The sequence below is a fragment of the Saccoglossus kowalevskii genome, chromosome 16 (assembly GCF_978046115.1).
Source record: "Saccoglossus kowalevskii chromosome 16, keSacKowa6.1, whole genome shotgun sequence".
NCBI classification, from domain to species: domain Eukaryota; kingdom Metazoa; phylum Hemichordata; class Enteropneusta; family Harrimaniidae; genus Saccoglossus; species Saccoglossus kowalevskii.
The window spans coordinates 28,763,992-28,786,297 of record NC_140656.1 but is presented as its reverse complement, the minus strand read 5'-3'; the positions used below and the strand labels follow the sequence as shown (position 1 = coordinate 28,786,297).

General features: G+C 40.5%; 1 protein-coding gene across 1 annotated transcript in view; it reads left to right on the top strand.

Annotated features, from left to right (window-relative positions):
- Positions 1-22,306, top strand: part of LOC102809699 (uncharacterized) — a 100,488-nt gene that overhangs the window by 7,161 nt on the left and 71,021 nt on the right. Inside the window, exon 2 of the mRNA XM_085490975.1 lies at positions 5,347-6,056. Coding sequence (XP_085347101.1) covers positions 5,347-6,056 — 710 coding nt within the window. The remainder of the gene's footprint in view (positions 1-5,346; positions 6,057-22,306) is intronic.

Genomic DNA, 22,306 nt, shown 5'->3' with positions numbered 1-22,306 from the left:
ATAGCCGAGCTGATATGATTTAATCACTATAGCTAAGCTGATATGATTAAATCACTATAGCCAAGCTGATATGATTAAATTACTATAGCCAAGCTGATATGATTAAATCACTATAGCCAAGCTGATATGATTTAATCACTATAGCTAAGCTGATATGATTAAATCACATTAGCCAAGCTGATATGATTAAATCACTATAGCCAAGCTGATATGATTAAATCACTATAGCCAAGCTGATATGATTTAATCACTATAGCTAAGCTGATATGATTTAATCACTATGGCTAAGCTGATATGTTTAAATCACTATAGCCAAGCTGATATGATTAAATCACTATAGCCAAGCTGATATGATTTAATCACTATAGCTAAGCTGATATGATTAAATCACTATGGCTAAGCTGATATGATTAAATCACTATAGCTGAGCAGCTGATATGATTAAATCACTATAGCTGAGCAGCTGATATGATTAAATCACTATGGCCAAGCTGATATGATTTAATCACTATAGCCAAGCTGATATGATTTAATCACTATAGCCAAGCTGATATGATTAAATCACTATAGCCAAGCTGATATGATTTAATCACTATAGCCAAGCTGATATGATTAAATCACTATAGCCAAGCTGATATGATTTAATCACTATAGCCAAGCTGATATGATTAAATTACTATAGCCAAGCTGATATGATTTAATCACTATAGCCAAGCTGATATGATTTAATCACAATAGCTAAGCTGATATGATTTAATCACTATAGCCAAGCTGATATGATTTAATCACTATAGCTAAGCTGATATGATTAAATCACTATAGCCAAGCTGATATGATTTAATCACTATAGCCAAGCTGATATGATTAAATTACTATAGACAAGCTGATATGATTTAATCACTATAGCCAAGCTGATATGATTTAATCACTATAGCCAAGCTGATATGATTTAATCACTATAGCTAAGCTGATATGATATAATCACTATAGCCGAGCTGATATGATTAAATCACTATAGCCAAGCTGATATGATTTAATCACTATAGCCAAGCTGATATGATTAAATCACTATAGCCAAGCTGATATGATTAAATCACTATAGCCAAGCTGATATGATTAAATCACTATAGCTAAGCTGATATGATTTAATCACTATAGCCAAGCTGATATGATTAAATCACTATAGCCAAGCTGATATGATTTAATCACTATAGCCAAGCTGATATGATTAAATCACTATAGCTAAGCTGATATGATTTAATCACTATAGCCAAGCTGATATGATTAAATCACTATAGCAAAGCTGATATGATTAAATTACTATAGCCAAGCTGATATGATTAAATTACTATAGCCAAGCTGATATGATTAAATTACTATAGCCAAGCTGATATGATTTAATCACTATAGCTAAGCTGATATGATTAAATCACTATGGCTAAGCAGCTGATATGATTAAATCACTATGGCTAAGCAGCTGATATGATTTAATCACTATAGCCAAGCTGATATGATTTAATCACTATAGCTAAGCTGATATGATTAAATCACTATAGCCAAGCTGATATGATTTAATCACTATAGCCAAGCTGATATGATTAAATCACTATAGCCAAGCTGATATGATTAAATTACTATAGCCAAGCTGATATGATTAAATCACTATAGCTAAGCTGATATGATTTAATCACTATAGCTAAGCTGATATGATTAAATCACTATAGCTAAGCTGATATGATTAAATCACTATAGCCAAGCTGATATGATTAAATTACTATAGCCAAGCTGATATGATTAAATTACAATAGCTAAGCTGATATGATTAAATCACTATAGCCAAGCTGATATGATTAAATTACTATAGCCAAGCTGATATGATTAAATTACTATAGCCAAGCTGATATGATTAAATCACTATAGCTAAGCTGATATGATTAAATCACTATAGCCAAGCTGATATGAATAATCACTATAGCCAAGCTGATATGATTAAATTACTATAGCCAAGCTGATATGATTAAATCACTATGGCTAAGCAGCTGATATGATTTAATCACTATAGCCAAGCTGATATGATTTAATCACTATAGCCAAGCTGATATGATTTAATCACTATAGCCAAGCTGATATGATTAAATCACTATAGCCAAGCTGATATGATTAAATCACTATAGCCAAGCTGATATGATTAAATCACTATAGCCAAGCTGATATGATTTAATCACTATAGCTAAGCTGATATGATTTAATCACTATGGCTAAGCTGATATGTTTAAATCACTATGGCTAAGCTGATATGTTTAAATCACTATAGCCAAGCTGATATGATTAAATCACTATAGCCAAGCTGATATGATTTAATCACTATAGCTAAGCTGATATGATTAAATCACTATGGCTAAGCTAATATGATTAAATCACTATAGCTGAGCAGCTGATATGATTAAATCACTATAGCTGAGCAGCTGATATGATTTAATCACTATAGCCAAGCTGATATGATTAAATCACTATGGCTAAGCTGATATGATTAAATCACTATAGCCAAGCTGATATGATTAAATCACTATAGCCAAGCTGATATGATTTAATCACTATAGCCAAGCTGATATGATTTAATCACTATAGCCAAGCTGATATGATATAATCACTATAGCTAAGCTGATATGATTAAATCACTATAGCCAAGCTGATATGATTAAATCACTATAGCCAAGCTGATATGATTAAATCACTATAGCCAAGCTGATATGATTTAATCACTATAGCCAAGCTGATATGATTTAATCACTATAGCCAAGCTGATATGATTTAATCACTATAGCCAAGCTGATATGATTTAATCGCTATAGCCAAGCCGATATGATTTAATCACTATAGCCAAGCTGATATGATTAAATCACTATAGCTAAGCTGATATGATTTAATCACTATAGCCAAGCTGATATGATTTAATCACAATAGCTAAGCTGATATGATTACATTACTATAGCCAAGCTGATATGATTTAATCACTATAGCCAAGCTGATATGATTTAATCACTATAGCCGAGCTGATATGATTAAATCACTATAGCCAAGCTGATATGATTTAATCACTATAGCCAAGCTGATATGATTTAATCACAATAGCTAAGCTGATATGATTAAATTACTATAGCCAAGCTGATATGATTTAATCACTATAGCCAAGCTGATATGATTAAATTACTATAGCCAAGCTGATATGATTTAATCACAATAGCTAAGCTGATATGATTTAATCACTATAGCCGAGCTGATATGATTAAATCACTATAGCCAAGCTGATATGATTTAATCACTATAGCCAAGCTGATATGATTTAATCACAATAGCTAAGCTGATATGATTAAATTACTATAGCCTAACTGATATGATTTAATCACTATAGCTAAGCTGATATGATTTAATCACTATAGCTAAGCTGATATGATGTAATCACTATAGCCGAGCTGATATGATTAAATCACTATAGCCAAGCTGATATGATTTAATCACTATAGCCAAGCTGATATGATTAAATCACTGTAGCCAAGCTGATATGATTAAATCACTATAGCCAAGCTGATATGATTAAATCACTATAGCCAAGCTGATATGATTAAATCACTATAGCTAAGCTGATATGATTAAATCACTATAGCCAAGCTGATATGATTAAATCACTATAGCCAAGCTGATATGATTAAATTACTATAGCCAAGCTGATATGATTAAATTACTATAACCAAGCTGATATAATTTAATCACTATAGCCAAGCTGATATGATTAAATCACTATAGCCAAGCTGATATGATTAAATTACTATAACCAAGCTGATATGATTTAATCACTATAGCCAAGCTGATATGATTAAATTACTATAACCAAGCTGATATGATTTAATCACTATAGCCAAGCTGATATGATTAAATTACTATAACCAAGCTGATATAATTTAATCACTATAGCCAAGCTGATATGATTAAATCACTATAGCCAAGCTGATATGATTAAATCACTATAGCCAAGCTGATATGATTAAATTACTATAACCAAGCTGATATAATTTAATCACTATAGCCAAGCTGATATGATTAAATCACTATAGCCAAGCTGATATGATTAAATTACTATAACCAAGCTGATATGATTTAATCACAATAGCTAAGCTGATATGATTAAATTACTATAGCCAAGCTGATATGATTTAATCACTATAGCCAAGCTGATATGATTTAATCCCTATAGCCGAGCTGATATGATTAAATCACTATAGCCAAGCTGATATGATTTAATCACTATAGCCAAGCTGATATGATTTAATCACAATAGCTAAGCTGATATGATTAAATTACTATAGCCAAGCTGATATGATTTAATCACTATAGCCAAGCTGATATGATTAAATTACTATAGCTAAGCTGATATGATTTAATCACTATAGCTAAGCTGATATGATGTAATCACTATAGCCGAGCTGATATGATTAAATCACTATAGCCAAGCTGATATGATTTAATCACTATAGCCAAGCTGATATGATTTAATCACTATAGCCAAGCTGATATGATTAAATCACTATAGCCAAGCTGATATGATTTAATCACTCTAGCCAAGCTGATATGATTAAATTACTATAGCCAAGCTGATATGATTAAATCACTATAGCTAAGCTGATATGATTAAATCACTATAGCCAAGCTGATATGATTAAATCACTATAGCCAAGCTGATATGATTAAATCACTATAGCCAAGCTGATATGATTAAATTACTATAGCCAAGCTGATATGATTAAATCACTATGGCTAAGCAGCTGATATGATTTAATCACTATAGCCAAGCTGATATGATTAAATTACTATAGCCAAGCTGATATGATTAAATCACTATAGCTAAGCTGATATGATTAAATCACTATAGCTAAGCTGATATGATTAAATTACTATAGCCAAGCTGATATGATTTAATCACTATAGCCAAGCTGATATGATTTAATCACTATAGCTAAGCTGATATGATTAAATCACTATAGCCAAGCTGATATGATTAAATCACTATAGCCAAGCTGATATGATTAAATCACTATAGCCAAGCTGATATGATTTAATCACTATAGCTAAGCCTATATGATTAAATCACTATAGCCAAATCATTATGGTTAAATCACTATACCAGTAATTATCATTTCATTAAATTTCATTTAGAAATGTCATAGATTGTTCGTATACATTTCAATGGGAAACGTATCATAGATTGTTTTAGAAATTGTTTTGAAAAATTTGATTGAGTTTGTTTCAAAAATAAAAAAAATAACTTAAGTATTTTTATTTCATATTCAGATAACAACCTCTACAATGACTTCACTGTTACAGAACAGGAGGAATCTATATTTCGTGTTCCTAATGATGACAATGGAGTCAACTCTAAGCAGACTGGAAAAGATCAATGTCATAATCCAAACTCTCCATTCCCAGATTGCAAAAAGGATGAACATGATGAAGAACTGCAAAGTCTAATCCCTACTGACAAACACTTCAGGAAAAATGGAAATGTAAGTCCAGTTTTGTGTGCCAGTATCACTGAAGATAAACACAGAAATAATCCTCAGATTTTGAGTCCAGGGTCTGACAAGCTGATAAAAGAATCCAGTGAGTATTCTCAACTGTTTACTTCTAAAGCCTCAAAGATGGAAACGTCACCAGCCAGCAGTTATGCCAAATATCCTTCTTATTATTCTGACAATGTCTACAGCAGGTCACCACACAGAATAACTCCTGAATATGGAGCTGCAGGGTATCCATATTCAGACAATCAGAGCATTGCATATTATCCATATATGAACAGTAATTACACTCAGAGCAATGGTCTTCCTGGTTACCAAGTCTGGCCACCTGTGTCCTCATCTATGGGTTACCTTAGTTACTATCCACCATATTTAACATCATACACTGGGAAAGATGCGTCACCAACGACATTGACAAGTGACAGGCCTAGTGTCATTGTCAAAGCACCTCCTGCAACAAAGACATCTGAGTTGGGTGATAATCAGGTTAGTTACTCTTAAATAAACAACCATCTTATCAACATTATCTTTGCACCTTTCCACAAACAAGGTCATGTGATAAATTTAATTTAATATAAATAGATGCATGTTGGTAGCCCTCATTTTTTTAAAAGTGTTGAAAATTATCATTATCTGTTTCCAGCATAACCCTTGCACAAGTTAGTTTCAAGTATCTATGTTTATATATATATATATCTTTGACTTTTTTATGCATTATGTGATTATCATAGAATGCTATTTTGTTATTAGTATTTTGTTAAGGTTTTTTAGCTCTGCTGTTGACTTTGTCGAGCGGAGCTTATCATATGAATGATTGTCTGTCGTCGTTCGTGTCAATGTTGTACTTAAAACTACAAGCCTGAATGCTTTGATACTTGTATATGTACCTTGGGTAGACTCATTTTTAGATTTGTTCATTTCATGATGATATCTTTAATTTTCTAATTTTGGTGAATATTTTTGTCATTTTTTGGGAAAAGTGATATTCTTGAATTCTTGTTGAAAATTGCTTTGATACTTTGATACTAGCATTCCAACCCATTACTGACAACAGCCATCTTAGAAGCATTCCAGCCCAATAGTGCCATCAGTCATCTTAGAAGCATTCCAACCCACTACTAACATCAGCCATCTTATAAGCATTCCAACCAATATTGACATCAGCAATTATAGAAGCATTCCACCCAATACTGACATTAGCCATCTTAGAAGCATTCTGACCAAATACTGCCATCATGCAGCCATATTAGAAGCATTCCAACCTAATAATGACATCAGCAATTATAGAAGCATTCCACCCAATACTGACATCAGCCATCTTAGAAGCATTCAAACCCAGTACTGCCACCAGTCATCTTAGAAGCATTCCATCCCAATACTGACATCAGCCATCTTAGAAGCATTCTGACCCAATACTGCCATCATGCAGCCATCTTAGAAAGCATTCCATTGCAATACTGACATCAGCCATTATAGAAGCATTGCATCCCAATACTGACATCAGCCATCTTAGAAGCATTCAAACCCAGTACTGCCACCAGTCATTTTAGAAGCATTCCATCCCACTACTAACATCAGCCGTCTTAGACGCATTCTGACCCAATACTGCCATCATGCAGCCATCTTAGAAGCATTGCAACCCAATAATGACATCAGTCATCTTAGAAGCATTCCAGCCTAATACTGCCATCAGCCATCTGAGAAGCATTCCATCCCAACACTGACATCAGCAATTCTAGAAGCATTCCACCTAAATGCTTCTATCAGCCATCTTAGAATCATTCAAACCCAATACTATCATCGGCCATCTTAGATGCGGATGCCAATGCAACAAGCATATATAGAGATCCATAAAGGTCCCCAGTACTTAGATCTGCACTGGATGCAAGGTGGCACCCAATACAGTGATCCATAAAGGTCCCTAGCACTTAGATCTGCATTGGATGCAAGGTGGCAACCAATAAAGTGATCCATAAAGGTCCCTATCACTTAGATCTGCATTGGATGCAAGGTGGCAACCAATATAGTTACCCATAAAGGTCCCTAGCACTTAGATCTGCATTGGATGCAAGGTGGCACCCAATATAGTGATCCATAAAGATCCCTAGCAATTAGATCGTCACTGGGTACAACGTGGCACCCAATATAGTGATCCATAAAGGTCCCTAGCACTTAGATCTGCACTGGGTACAAGGGGACACTCAATATAATGATCCATAAAGGTCCCTAGCACTTAGATCTGCATTGGATGCAAGGTGACACCCAATATAGTGATTCATAAAGGTACCTAGTACTTAGATCTGCACTGGGTACAAGGTGACACCCAATATAGTGATCCATAAAGGTCCCTCGCACTTAGATCTGCACTGGATGCAAGGTGACACCCAATATAGTGATTCATAAAGGTCCCTAGCACTTAGATCTGCATTGAATGCAAGGTGGCACCCAATATAGTGATCCATAACGGTCCCTAGCACTTAGATCTGCATTGGATGCAAGATGACACTTAATATAGTGATCCATAAAGGTCCCTAGTACTTAGATCTGCACTGGATGCAAGGTGACACCCAATATAGTGATTTATAAAGGTCGCTAGCACTTAGATCTGCATTGGATGCAAGGTGGCATCCAATACAGTGATCCATAAAGGTCCCTAGCACTTAGATCTGCATTGGATGCAAGGTGCCACCCAATATAGTGATTTATAAAGGTCCCCAGCACTTAGATCTGCATTGGATGCAAGGTGGCACCCAATACAGTGATCCATAAAGGTCCCTAGCACTTAGATCTGCATTGGATGCAAGGTGGCATCCAATATAGTGATCCATAAAGGTCCCTAGCACTTAGATCTGCATTGGATGCAAGGTGCCACCCAATATAGTGACCCATAATGGTCCCTAGTACTTAGATCTGCACTGGATGCAAGGTGACACCCAATACAGTGATCCATAAAGGTCCCTAGCACTTAGATCTGCATTGGATGCAAGGTGGCACCCAATATAGTGACCCATAATGGTCCCTAGTACTTAGATCTGCACTGGATGCAAGGTGACACCCAATACAGTGATCCATAAAGGTCCCTAGCACTTAGATCTGCATTGGATGCAAGGTGCCACCCAATATAGTGATTTATAAAGGTCCCTAGCACTTAGAACTGCATTGGATGCAAGGTGGCACCCAATATAGTGACCTATAAAGGTCCCTAGTACTTAGATCTGCACTGGATACAAGGTGACACCCAATAAAGTGATCCATAAAGGTCCCTGGCACTTAGATTTGCACTGGATGCAAGGTGGCACCCAATATAGTGACCCATAAAGGTCCCTAGTACTTAGATCTGCATTGGATGCAAGGTGACACCCTATATAGTGACCCATAAAGGTCCCTGGCACTTAGATCTCCACTGGATACAAGGTGGCACCCAATATAGTGATCCATAAAGGTCCCTGGCACTTAGATCTGCACTGGATGCAAGGTGACACCCAATATATTGATCCATAAAGGTCCCTGGCACTTAGATCTGCATTGGATGCAAGGTGACACCCTATATAGTGATCCATAAAGGTCCCTGGCACTTAGATCTGCACTGGATGCAAGGTGACACCCAATATAGTGATCCATAAAGGTCCCTAGCACTTAGATCTGCATTGGATGCAAGGTGACACTTAATATAGTGATCCATAAAGGTCCCTAGCACTTAGATCTGCATTGGATGCAAGGTGACACTTAATATAGTGATCCATAAAGGTCCCTAGCACTTAGATCTGCATTGGATGCAAGGTGACACTTAATATAGTAATCCATAAAGGTCCCTAGCACTTAGATTTGCACTGGATGCAAGGTGGCACCCAATATAGTGACCCATAAAGGTCTCTAGCACTTAGATCTGCATTGGATGCAAGGTGGCACCCAATATAGTGATACATAAAGGTCCCTAGCACTTAGATCTGCACTGGATGCAAGGTGACACCCAATATAATGATCCATAAAAGTCCCTAGCACTTAGATATGCAATGGATGCAAGATGACACCCAATCTAGTGATCCATAAATGTCCCTAGCACTTAGATTTGCACAGGATGCAAGGTGGCACCCAATATAGTGATCCATAAAGGTCCCTAGCACTTAGATCTGCATTGGATGCAAGGTGACACTTAATATAGCGATCCATAAAGGTCCCTAGCACTTAGATTTGCACTGGATGCAAGGTGGCACCCAATATAGTGATCCATAAAGGTCCCTAGCACTTAGATTTGCACTGGATGCAAGGTGGCACCCAATATAGTGATCTATAAAGGTCTCTAGCACTTAGATCTGCACTGGATGCAAGGTGACACCCAATATAGTGATCCATAAAGGTCCCTAGTACTTAGATTTGCACAGGATGCAAGGTGACACCCAATATAGTGATCCATAAAGGTCCCTAGCACTTAGATCTGCATTGGATGCAAGGTGGCACCCAATACAGTGATCCATAAAGGTCCCTAGCACTTAGGTCTGCACTGGATGCAAGGTGACACTTAATATAGTGATCCATAAAGGTCCCTAGCACTTAGATCTGCATTGGATGCAAGGTGGCACCCAATATAGTGACCCATAAAGGTCCCTAGTACTTAGATCTGCACTGGATGCAAGGTGACACCCAATAAAGTGATCCATAAAGGTCTCTAGCACTTAGATCTGCACTGGATGCAAGGTGACACCCAATATAGTGATCCATAAAGGTCCCTAGTACTTAGATTTGCACAGGATGCAAGGTGACACCCAATATAGTGATCCATAAAGGTCCCTAGCACTTAGATCTGCATTGGATGCAAGGTGGCACCAAATATAGTGATCCATAAAGGTCCCTAGCACTTAGATCTGCACTGGATGCAAGATGACACTTAATATAGTGATCCATAAAGGTCCCTAGTACTTAGATTTGCACAGGATGCAAGGTGACACCCAATATAGTGATCCATAAAGGTCCCTAGCACTTAGATCTGCATTGGATGCAAGGTGGCACCAAATATAGTGATCCATAAAGGTCCCTAGCACTTAGATCTGCACTGGATGCAAGATGACACTTAATATAGTGATCCATGAAGGTCCCTAGCACTTAGATCTGCATTGGATGCAAGCTGGCACCAAATATAGTGATCCATAAAGGTCCCTAGCACTTAGATCTGCACTGGATGCAAGGTGACACCAAATATAGTGATTCATAAAGGTCCCTAGCACTTAGATCTGCATTGGATGCAAGGTAACACCCAATAAAGTGATCCATAAAGGTCCCTAGCACTTAGATCTGCATTGGATGCAAGGTGACACCCAATATAGTGATTCATAAAGGTACCCAATACTTAGATCTGCACTGGGTACAAGGTGACACCCAATATAGTGATCCATAAAGGTCCCTCGCACTTAGATCTGCACTGGATGCAAGGTGACACCCAATATAGTGATTCATAAAGGTCCCTAGCACTTAGATCTGCATTGAATGCAAGGTGGCACCCAATATAGTGATCCATAACGGTCCCTAGCACTTAGATCTGCATTGAATGCAAGGTGACACTTAATATAGTGATCCATAAAGGTCCCTAGCACTTAGATCTGCATTGGATGCAAGGTGACACTTAATATAGTGATCCATAAAGGTCCCTAGCACTTAGATCTGCATTGGATCCAAGGTGGCACCCAATATAGTGACCCATAAAGGTCCCTAGTACTTAGATCTGCACTGGATGCAAGGTGACACCCAATATAGTGATTTATAAAGGTCGCTAGCACTTAGATCTGCATTGGATGCAAGGTGGCACCCAATACAGTGATCCATAAACGTCCCTAGCACTTAGATCTGCATTGGATGCAAGGTGCCACCCAATATAGTGATTTATAAAGGTCCCTAACACTTAGATCTGCATTGGATGCAAGGTGGCACCCAATACAGTGATCCATAAAGTTCCCTAGCACTTAGATCTGCATTGGATGCAAGGTGGCACCCAATATAGTGATCCATAAAGGTCCCTAGCACTTAGATCTGCATTGGATGCAAGGTGGCACCCAATACAGTGATCCATAAACGTCCCTAGCACTTAGATCTGCATTGGATGCAAGGTGACACCAAATATAGTGATTCATAAAGGTCCCTAGCACTTAGATCTGCATTGGATGCAAGGTAACACCCAATAAAGTGATCCATAAAGGTCCCTAGCACTTAGATCTGCACTGGGTACAAGGTGACACCCAATATAATGATCCATAAAGGTCCCTAGCACTTAGATCTGCATTGGATGCAAGGTGACACCCAATATAGTGATTCATAAAGGTACCCAATACTTAGATCTGCACTGGGTACAAGGTGACACCCAATATAGTGATCCATAAAGGTCCCGCGCACTTAGATCTGCACTGGATGCAAGGTGACACCCAATATAGTGATTCATAAAGGTCCCTAGCACTTAGATCTGCATTGAATGCAAGGTGGCACCCAATATAGTGATCCATAACGGTCCCTAGCACTTAGATCTGCATTGAATGCAAGGTGACACTTAATATAGTGATCCATAAAGGTCCCTAGCACTTAGATCTGCATTGGATGCAAGGTGACACTTAATATAGTGATCCATAAAGGTCCCTAGCACTTAGATCTGCATTGGATCCAAGGTGGCACCCAATATAGTGACCCATAAAGGTCCCTAGTACTTAGATCTGCACTGGATGCAAGGTGACACCCAATATAGTGATTTATAAAGGTCGCTAGCACTTAGATCTGCATTGGATGCAAGGTGGCACCCAATACAGTGATCCATAAACGTCCCTAGCACTTAGATCTGCATTGGATGCAAGGTGCCACCCAATATAGTGATTTATAAAGGTCCCTAGCACTTAGATCTGCATTGGATGCAAGGTGGCACCCAATACAGTGATCCATAAAGTTCCCTAGCACTTAGATCTGCATTGGATGCAAGGTGGCACCCAATATAGTGATCCATAAAGGTCCCTAGCACTTAGATCTGCATTGGATGCAAGGTGCCACCCAATATAGTGATTTATAAAGGTCCCTAGCACTTAGATCTGCATTGGATGCAAGGTGGCACCCAATATAGTGACCCATAAAGGTCCCTAGTACTTAGATCTGCACTGGATGCAAGGTGACACCCAATACAGTGATCCATAAAGGTCCCTGGCACTTAGATCTGCACTGGATGCAAGGTGACACCCAATATAGTGATCCATAAAGGTCTCTGGCACTTAGATCTGCATTGGATGCAAGGTGACACCCTATATAGTGATCCATAAAGGTCCCTGGCACTTAGATCTGCACTGGATGCAAGGTGACACCCAATATAGTGATCCATAAAGGTCCCTAGCACTTTGATCTGCATTGGATGCAAGGTGACACTTAATATAGTGATCCATAAAGGTCCCTAGCACTTAGATCTGCATTGGATGCAAGGTGACACTTAATATAGTGATCCATAAAGGTCCCTAGCACTTAGATCTGCATTGGATGCAAGGTGACACTTAATATAGTAATCCATAAAGGTCCCTAGCACTTAGATCTGCACTGGATGCAAGGTGGCACCCAATATAGTGACCCATAAAGGTCTCTAGCACTTAGATCTGCATTGGATGCAAGGTGGCACCCAATATAGTGATACATAAAGGTCCCTAGCACTTAGATCTGCACTGGATGCAAGGTGACACCCAATACAGTGATCCATAAAGGTCCCTAGCACTTAGATCTGCATTTGATGCAAGGTGCCACCCAATATAGTGATTTATAAAGGTCCCTAGCACTTAGATCTGCATTGGATGCAAGGTGGCACCCAATATAGTGACCTATAAAGGTCCCTAGTACTTAGATCTGCACTGGATGCAAGGTGACACCCAATAAAGTGATCCATAAAGGTCCCTGGCACTTAGATTTGCACAGGATGCAAGGTGACACCCAATATAGTGATCCATAAAGGTCCCTAGCACTTAGATCTGCATTGGATGCAAGGTGGCACCAAATATAGTGATCCATAAAGGTCCCTAGCACTTAGATCTGCACTGGATGCAAGGTGACACTTAATATAGTGATCCATAAAGGTCCCTAGCACTTAGATCTGCATTGGATGCAAGGTGGCACCCAATATAGTGATCCATAAAGGTCCCTAGCACTTAGATCTGTACTGGATGCAAGGTGACACCCAATATAGTGATCCATAAAGGTCCCTAGCACTTAGATCTGCATTGGATGCAAGGTGACACTTAATATAGTGATCCATAAAGGTCCCTAGCACTTAGATCTGCATTGGATGCAAGGTGACACTTAATATAGTGATCCATAAAGGTCCCTAGCACTTAGATTTGCACTGGATGCAAGGTGGCACCCAATATAGTGATCCATAAAGGTCCCTGGCACTTAGATCTGCATTGGATGCAAGGTGGCACCCAATACAGTGATCCATAAAGTTCCCTAGCACTTAGATCTGCACTGGATGCAAGGTGGCACCCAATATAGTGATCCATAAAGGTCTCTAGCACTTAGATCTGCACTGGATGCAAGGTGACACCCAATATAGTGATTCATAAAGGTCCCTAGCACTTAGATCTGCATTGGATGCAAGGTGCCACCCAATATAGTGATTTATAAAGGTCCCTAGCACTTAGATCTGCATTGGATGCAAGGTGGCACCCAATATAGTGACCCATAAAGGTCCCTAGCACTTAGATCTGCACTGGATGCAAGGTGACACCCAATACAGTGATCCATAAAGGTCCCTAGCACTTAGATCTGCATTGGATGCAAGGTGCCACCCAATATAGTGATTTATAAAGGTCCCTAGCACTTAGATCTGCATTGGATGCAAGGTGGCACCCAATATAGTGACCTATAAAGGTCCCTAGTACTTAGATCTGCACTGGATGCAAGGTGCCACCCAATATAGTGATTTATAAAGGTCCCTAGCACTTAGATCTGCATTGGATGCAAGGTGGCACCCAATATAGTGACCCATAAAGGTCCCTAGCACTTAGATCTGCACTGGATGCAAGGTGACACCCAATACAGTGATCCATTAAGGTCCCTAGCACTTAGATCTGCATTGGATGCAAGGTGCCACCCAATATAGTGATTTATAAAGGTCCCTAGCACTTAGATCTGCATTGGATGCAAGGTGGCACCCAATATAGTGACCTATAAAGGTCCCTAGTACTTAGATCTGCACTGGATGCAAGGTGACACCCAATAAAGTGATCCATAAAGGTCCCTGGCACTTAGATTTGCACAGGATGCAAGGTGACACCCAATATAGTGATCCATAAAGGTCCCTAGCACTTAGATCTGCATTGGATGCAAGGTGGCACCAAATATAGTGATCCATAAAGGTCCCTAGCACTTAGATCTGCACTGGATGCAAGGTGACACTTAATATAGTGATCCATAAAGGTCCCTAGCACTTAGATCTGCATTGGATGCAAGGTGGCACCCAATATAGTGATCCATAAAGGTCCCTAGCACTTAGATCTGCACTGGATGCAAGGTGACACCCAATATAGTGATCCATAAAGGTCCCTAGCACTTAGATCTGCATTGGATGCAAGGTGACACTTAATATAGTGATCCATAAAGGTCCCTAGCACTTAGATCTGCATTGGATGCAAGGTGACACTTAATATAGTGATCCATAAAGGTCCCTAGCACTTAGATTTGCACTGGATGCAAGGTGGCACCCAATATAGTGATCCATAAAGGTCCCTGGCACTTAGATCTGCATTGGATGCAAGGTGGCACCCAATATAGTGATACATAAAGGTCCCTAGCACTTAGATTTGCACTGGATGCAAGGTGGCACCTAATATAGTGATCCATAAAGGTCCCTAGCACTTAGATCTGCATTGGATGCAAGGTGACACTTAATATAATGATCCATAAAGGTCCCTAGCACTTAGATCTGCACTGGATGCAAGGTGACACCCAATATAGTGATCCATAAAGGTCCCTAGCACTTAGATCTGCATTGGATGCAAGGTGGCACTTAATATAGTGACCCATAAAGGTCCCTAGCACTTAGATCTGCATTGGATGCAAGGTGACACTTAATATAGTGATCCATAAAGGTCCCTCGCACTTAGATCTGCACTGGATGCAAGGTGACACTTAATATAGTGATCCATAAAGGTCCCTAGCACTTAGATTTGCACTGGATGCAAGGTGGCACCCAATATAGTGACCCATAAAGGTCTCTAGCACTTAGATCTGCATTGGATGCAAGGTGGCACCCAATATAGTGATACATAAAGGTCCCTAGCACTTAGATCTGCACTGGATGCAAGGTGACACCCAATATAATGATCCATAAAAGTCCCTAGCACTTAGATCTGCATTGGATGCAAGGTGACACCCAATATAGTGATCCATAAAGGTCCCTGGCACTTAGATTTGCACAGGATGCAAGGTGACACTTAATATAGTGATCCATAAAGGTCCCTAGCACTTAGATCTGCATTGGATGCAAGGTGACACTTAATATAGTGATCCATAAAGGTCCCTAGCACTTAGATATGCATTGGATGCAAGGTGGCACCCAATATAGTGACCCATAAAGGTCCCTAGCACTTAGATTTGCACTGGATGCAAGGTGACACCCAATATAGTGATCCATAAAGGTCCCTGGCACTTAGATCTGCATTGGATGCAAGGTGACACCCAATATAGTGATCCATAAAGGTCCCTGGCACTTAGATCTGCATTGGATGCAAGGTGACACTTAATATAATGATCCATAAAGGTCCCTAGCACTTAGATCTGCACTGGATGCAAGGTGACACCCAATATAGTGATCCATAAAGGTCCCTAGCACTTAGATCTGCATTGGATGCAAGGTGGCACTTAATATAGTGATCCATAAAGGTCCCTAGCACTTAGATCTGCATTGGATGCAAGGTGACACTTAATATAGTGATCCATAAAGGTCCCTCGCACTTAGATCTGCACTGGATGCACGGTGACACTTAATATAGTGATCCATAAAGGTCCCTAGCACTTAGATTTGCACTGGATGCAAGGTGGCACCCAATATAGTGACCCATAAAGGTCTCTAGCACTTAGATCTGCATTGGATGCAAGGTGGCACCCAATATAGTGATAAATAAAGGTCCCTAGCACTTAGATCTGCACTTGATGCAAGGTGACACCCAATATAGTGACCCATAAAGGTCCCTGGCACTTAGATCTGCATTGGATGCAAGGTGACACCCAATATAGTGATCCATAAAGGTCCCTGGCACTTAGATTTGCACAGGATGCAAGGTGACACTTAATATAGTGATCCATAAAGGTCCCTAGCACTTAGATCTGCATTGGATGCAAGGTGACACTTAATATAGTGATCCATAAAGGTCCCTAGCACTTAGATATGCATTGGATGCAAGGTGGCACCCAATATAGTGACCCATAAAGGTCCCTAGCACTTAGATTTGCACTGGATGCAAGGTGACACCCAATATAGTGATCCATAAAGGTCCCTGGCACTTAGATCTGCATTGGATGCAAGGTGACACCCAATATAGTGATCCATAAAGGTCCCTGGCACTTAGATCTGCATTGGATGCAAGGTGGCACCCAATATAGTGACCCATAAAGGTCCCTGGCACTTAGATCTGCATTGGATGCAAGGTGGCACCCAATATAGTGACCCATAAAGGTCCCTAGCACTTAGATCTGCACTGGATGCAAGGTGACACCCAATATAGTGATTTATAAAGGTCGCTAGCACTTAGATCTGCATTGGATGCAAGGTGGCACCCAATACAGTGATCCATAAACGTCCCTAGCACTTAGATCTGCATTGGATGCAAGGTGCCACCCAATATAGTGATTTATAAAGGTCCCTAGCACTTAGATCTGCATTGGATGCAAGGTGGCACCCAATACAGTGATCCATAAAGTTCCCTAGCACTTAGATCTGCATTGGATGCAAGGTGGCACCCAATATAGTGATCCATAAAGGTCCCTAGCACTTAGATCTGCATTGGATGCAAGGTGCCACCCAATATAGTGATTTATAAAGGTCCCTAGCACTTAGATCTGCATTGGATGCAAGGTGGCACCCAATATAGTGACCCATAAAGGTCCCTAGTACTTAGATCTGCACTGGATGCAAGGTGACACCCAATACAGTGATCCATAAAGGTCCCTGGCACTTAGATCTGCACTGGATGCAAGGTGACACCCAATATAGTGATCCATAAAGGTCTCTGGCACTTAGATCTGCATTGGATGCAAGGTGACACCCTATATAGTGATCCATAAAGGTCCCTGGCACTTAGATCTGCACTGGATGCAAGGTGACACCCAATATAGTGATCCATAAAGGTCCCTAGCACGTTGATCTGCATTGGATGCAAGGTGACACTTAATATAGTGATCCATAAAGGTCCCTAGCACTTAGATCTGCATTGGATGCAAGGTGACACTTAATATAGTGATCCATAAAGGTCCCTAGCACTTAGATCTGCATTGGATGCAAGGTGACACTTAATATAGTAATCCATAAAGGTCCCTAGCACTTAGATCTGCACTGGATGCAAGGTGGCACCCAATATAGTGACCCATAAAGGTCTCTAGCACTTAGATCTGCATTGGATGCAAGGTGGCACCCAATATAGTGATACATAAAGGTCCCTAGCACTTAGATCTGCACTGGATGCAAGGTGACACCCAATACAGTGATCCATAAAGGTCCCTAGCACTTAGATCTGCATTTGATGCAAGGTGCCACCCAATATAGTGATTTATAAAGGTCCCTAGCACTTAGATCTGCATTGGATGCAAGGTGGCACCCAATATAGTGACCTATAAAGGTCCCTAGTACTTAGATCTGCACTGGATGCAAGGTGACACCCAATAAAGTGATCCATAAAGGTCCCTGGCACTTAGATTTGCACAGGATGCAAGGTGACACCCAATATAGTGATCCATAAAGGTCCCTAGCACTTAGATCTGCATTGGATGCAAGGTGGCACCAAATATAGTGATCCATAAAGGTCCCTAGCACTTAGATCTGCACTGGATGCAAGGTGACACTTAATATAGTGATCCATAAAGGTCCCTAGCACTTAGATCTGCATTGGATGCAAGGTGGCACCCAATATAGTGATCCATAAAGGTCCCTAGCACTTAGATCTGTACTGGATGCAAGGTGACACCCAATATAGTGATCCATAAAGGTCCCTAGCACTTAGATCTGCATTGGATGCAAGGTGACACTTAATATAGTGATCCATAAAGGTCCCTAGCACTTAGATCTGCATTGGATGCAAGGTGACACTTAATATAGTGATCCATAAAGGTCCCTAGCACTTAGATTTGCACTGGATGCAAGGTGGCACCCAATATAGTGATCCATAAAGGTCCCTGGCACTTAGATCTGCATTGGATGCAAGGTGGCACCCAATACAGTGATCCATAAAGTTCCCTAGCACTTAGATCTGCACTGGATGCAAGGTGGCACCCAATATAGTGATCCATAAAGGTCTCTAGCACTTAGATCTGCACTGGATGCAAGGTGACACCCAATATAGTGATCCATAAAGGTCCCTAGCACTTAGATCTGCATTGGATGCAAGGTGCCACCCAATATAGTGATTTATAAAGGTCCCTAGCACTTAGATCTGCATTGGATGCAAGGTGGCACCCAATATAGTGACCCATAAAGGTCCCTAGCACTTAGATCTGCACTGGATGCAAGGTGACACCCAATACAGTGATCCATAAAGGTCCCTAGCACTTAGATCTGCATTGGATGCAAGGTGCCACCCAATATAGTGATTTATAAAGGTCCCTAGCACTTAGATCTGCATTGGATGCAAGGTGGCACCCAATATAGTGACCTATAAAGGTCCCTAGTACTTAGATCTGCACTGGATGCAAGGTGCCACCCAATATAGTGATTTATAAAGGTCCCTAGCACTTAGATCTGCATTGGATGCAAGGTGGCACCCAATATAGTGACCCATAAAGGTCCCTAGCACTTAGATCTGCACTGGATGCAAGGTGACACCCAATACAGTGATCCATTAAGGTCCCTAGCACTTAGATCTGCATTGGATGCAAGGTGCCACCCAATATAGTGATTTATAAAGGTCCCTAGCACTTAGATCTGCATTGGATGCAAGGTGGCACCCAATATAGTGACCTATAAAGGTCCCTAGTACTTAGATCTGCACTGGATGCAAGGTGACACCCAATAAAGTGATCCATAAAGGTCCCTGGCACTTAGATTTGCACAGGATGCAAGGTGACACCCAATATAGTGATCCATAAAGGTCCCTAGCACTTAGATCTGCATTGGATGCAAGGTGGCACCAAATATAGTGATCCATAAAGGTCCCTAGCACTTAGATCTGCACTGGATGCAAGGTGACACTTAATATAGTGATCCATAAAGGTCCCTAGCACTTAGATCTGCATTGGATGCAAGGTGGCACCCAATATAGTGATCCATAAAGGTCCCTAGCACTTAGATCTGCACTGGATGCAAGGTGACACCCAATATAGTGATCCATAAAGGTCCCTAGCACTTAGATCTGCATTGGATGCAAGGTGACACTTAATATAGTGATCCATAAAGGTCCCTAGCACTTAGATCTGCATTGGATGCAAGGTGACACTTAATATAGTGATCCATAAAGGTCCCTAGCACTTAGATTTGCACTGGATGCAAGGTGGCACCCAATATAGTGATCCATAAAGGTCCCTGGCACTTAGATCTGCATTGGATGCAAGGTGGCACCCAATATAGTGATACATAAAGGTCCCTAGCACTTAGATTTGCACTGGATGCAAGGTGGCACCTAATATAGTGATCCATAAAGGTCCCTAGCACTTAGATCTGCATTGGATGCAAGGTGACACTTAATATAATGATCCATAAAGGTCCCTAGCACTTAGATCTGCACTGGATGCAAGGTGACACCCAATATAGTGATCCATAAAGGTCCCTAGCACTTAGATCTGCATTGGATGCAAGGTGGCACTTAATATAGTGACCCATAAAGGTCCCTAGCACTTAGATCTGCATTGGATGCAAGGTGACACTTAATATAGTGATCCATAAAGGTCCCTCGCACTTAGATCTGCACTGGATGCAAGGTGACACTTAATATAGTGATCCATAAAGGTCCCTAGCACTTAGATTTGCACTGGATGCAAGGTGGCACCCAATATAGTGACCCATAAAGGTCTCTAGCACTTAGATCTGCATTGGATGCAAGGTGGCACCCAATATAGTGATACATAAAGGTCCCTAGCACTTAGATCTGCACTGGATGCAAGGTGACACCCAATATAATGATCCATAAAAGTCCCTAGCACTTAGATCTGCATTGGATGCAAGGTGACACCCAATATAGTGATCCATAAAGGTCCCTGGCACTTAGATTTGCACAGGATGCAAGGTGACACTTAATATAGTGATCCATAAAGGTCCCTAGCACTTAGATCTGCATTGGATGCAAGGTGACACTTAATATAGTGATCCATAAAGGTCCCTAGCACTTAGATATGCATTGGATGCAAGGTGGCACCCAATATAGTGACCCATAAAGGTCCCTAGCACTTAGATTTGCACTGGATGCAAGGTGACACCCAATATAGTGATCCATAAAGGTCCCTGGCACTTAGATCTGCATTGGATGCAAGGTGACACCCAATATAGTGATCCATAAAGGTCCCTGGCACTTAGATCTGCATTGGATGCAAGGTGACACTTAATATAATGATCCATAAAGGTCCCTAGCACTTAGATCTGCACTGGATGCAAGGTGACACCCAATATAGTGATCCATAAAGGTCCCTAGCACTTAGATCTGCATTGGATGCAAGGTGGCACTTAATATAGTGATCCATAAAGGTCCCTAGCACTTAGATCTGCATTGGATGCAAGGTGACACTTAATATAGTGATCCATAAAGGTCCCTCGCACTTAGATCTGCACTGGATGCACGGTGACACTTAATATAGTGATCCATAAAGGTCCCTAGCACTTAGATTTGCACTGGATGCAAGGTGGCACCCAATATAGTGACCCATAAAGGTCTCTAGCACTTAGATCTGCATTGGATGCAAGGTGGCACCCAATATAGTGATAAATAAAGGTCCCTAGCACTTAGATCTGCACTTGATGCAAGGTGACACCCAATATAGTGACCCATAAAGGTCCCTGGCACTTAGATCTGCATTGGATGCAAGGTGACACCCAATATAGTGATCCATAAAGGTCCCTGGCACTTAGATTTGCACAGGATGCAAGGTGACACTTAATATAGTGATCCATAAAGGTCCCTAGCACTTAGATCTGCATTGGATGCAAGGTGACACTTAATATAGTGATCCATAAAGGTCCCTAGCACTTAGATATGCATTGGATGCAAGGTGGCACCCAATATAGTGACCCATAAAGGTCCCTAGCACTTAGATTTGCACTGGATGCAAGGTGACACCCAATATAGTGATCCATAAAGGTCCCTGGCACTTAGATCTGCATTGGATGCAAGGTGACACCCAATATAGTGATCCATAAAGGTCCCTGGCACTTAGATCTGCATTGGATGCAAGGTGGCACCCAATATAGTGACCCATAAAGGTCCCTGGCACTTAGATCTGCATTGGATGCAAGGTGGCACCCAATATAGTGACCCATAAAGGTCCCTAGCACTTAGATTTGCACTGGATGCAAGGTGACACCCAATATAGTGATCCAT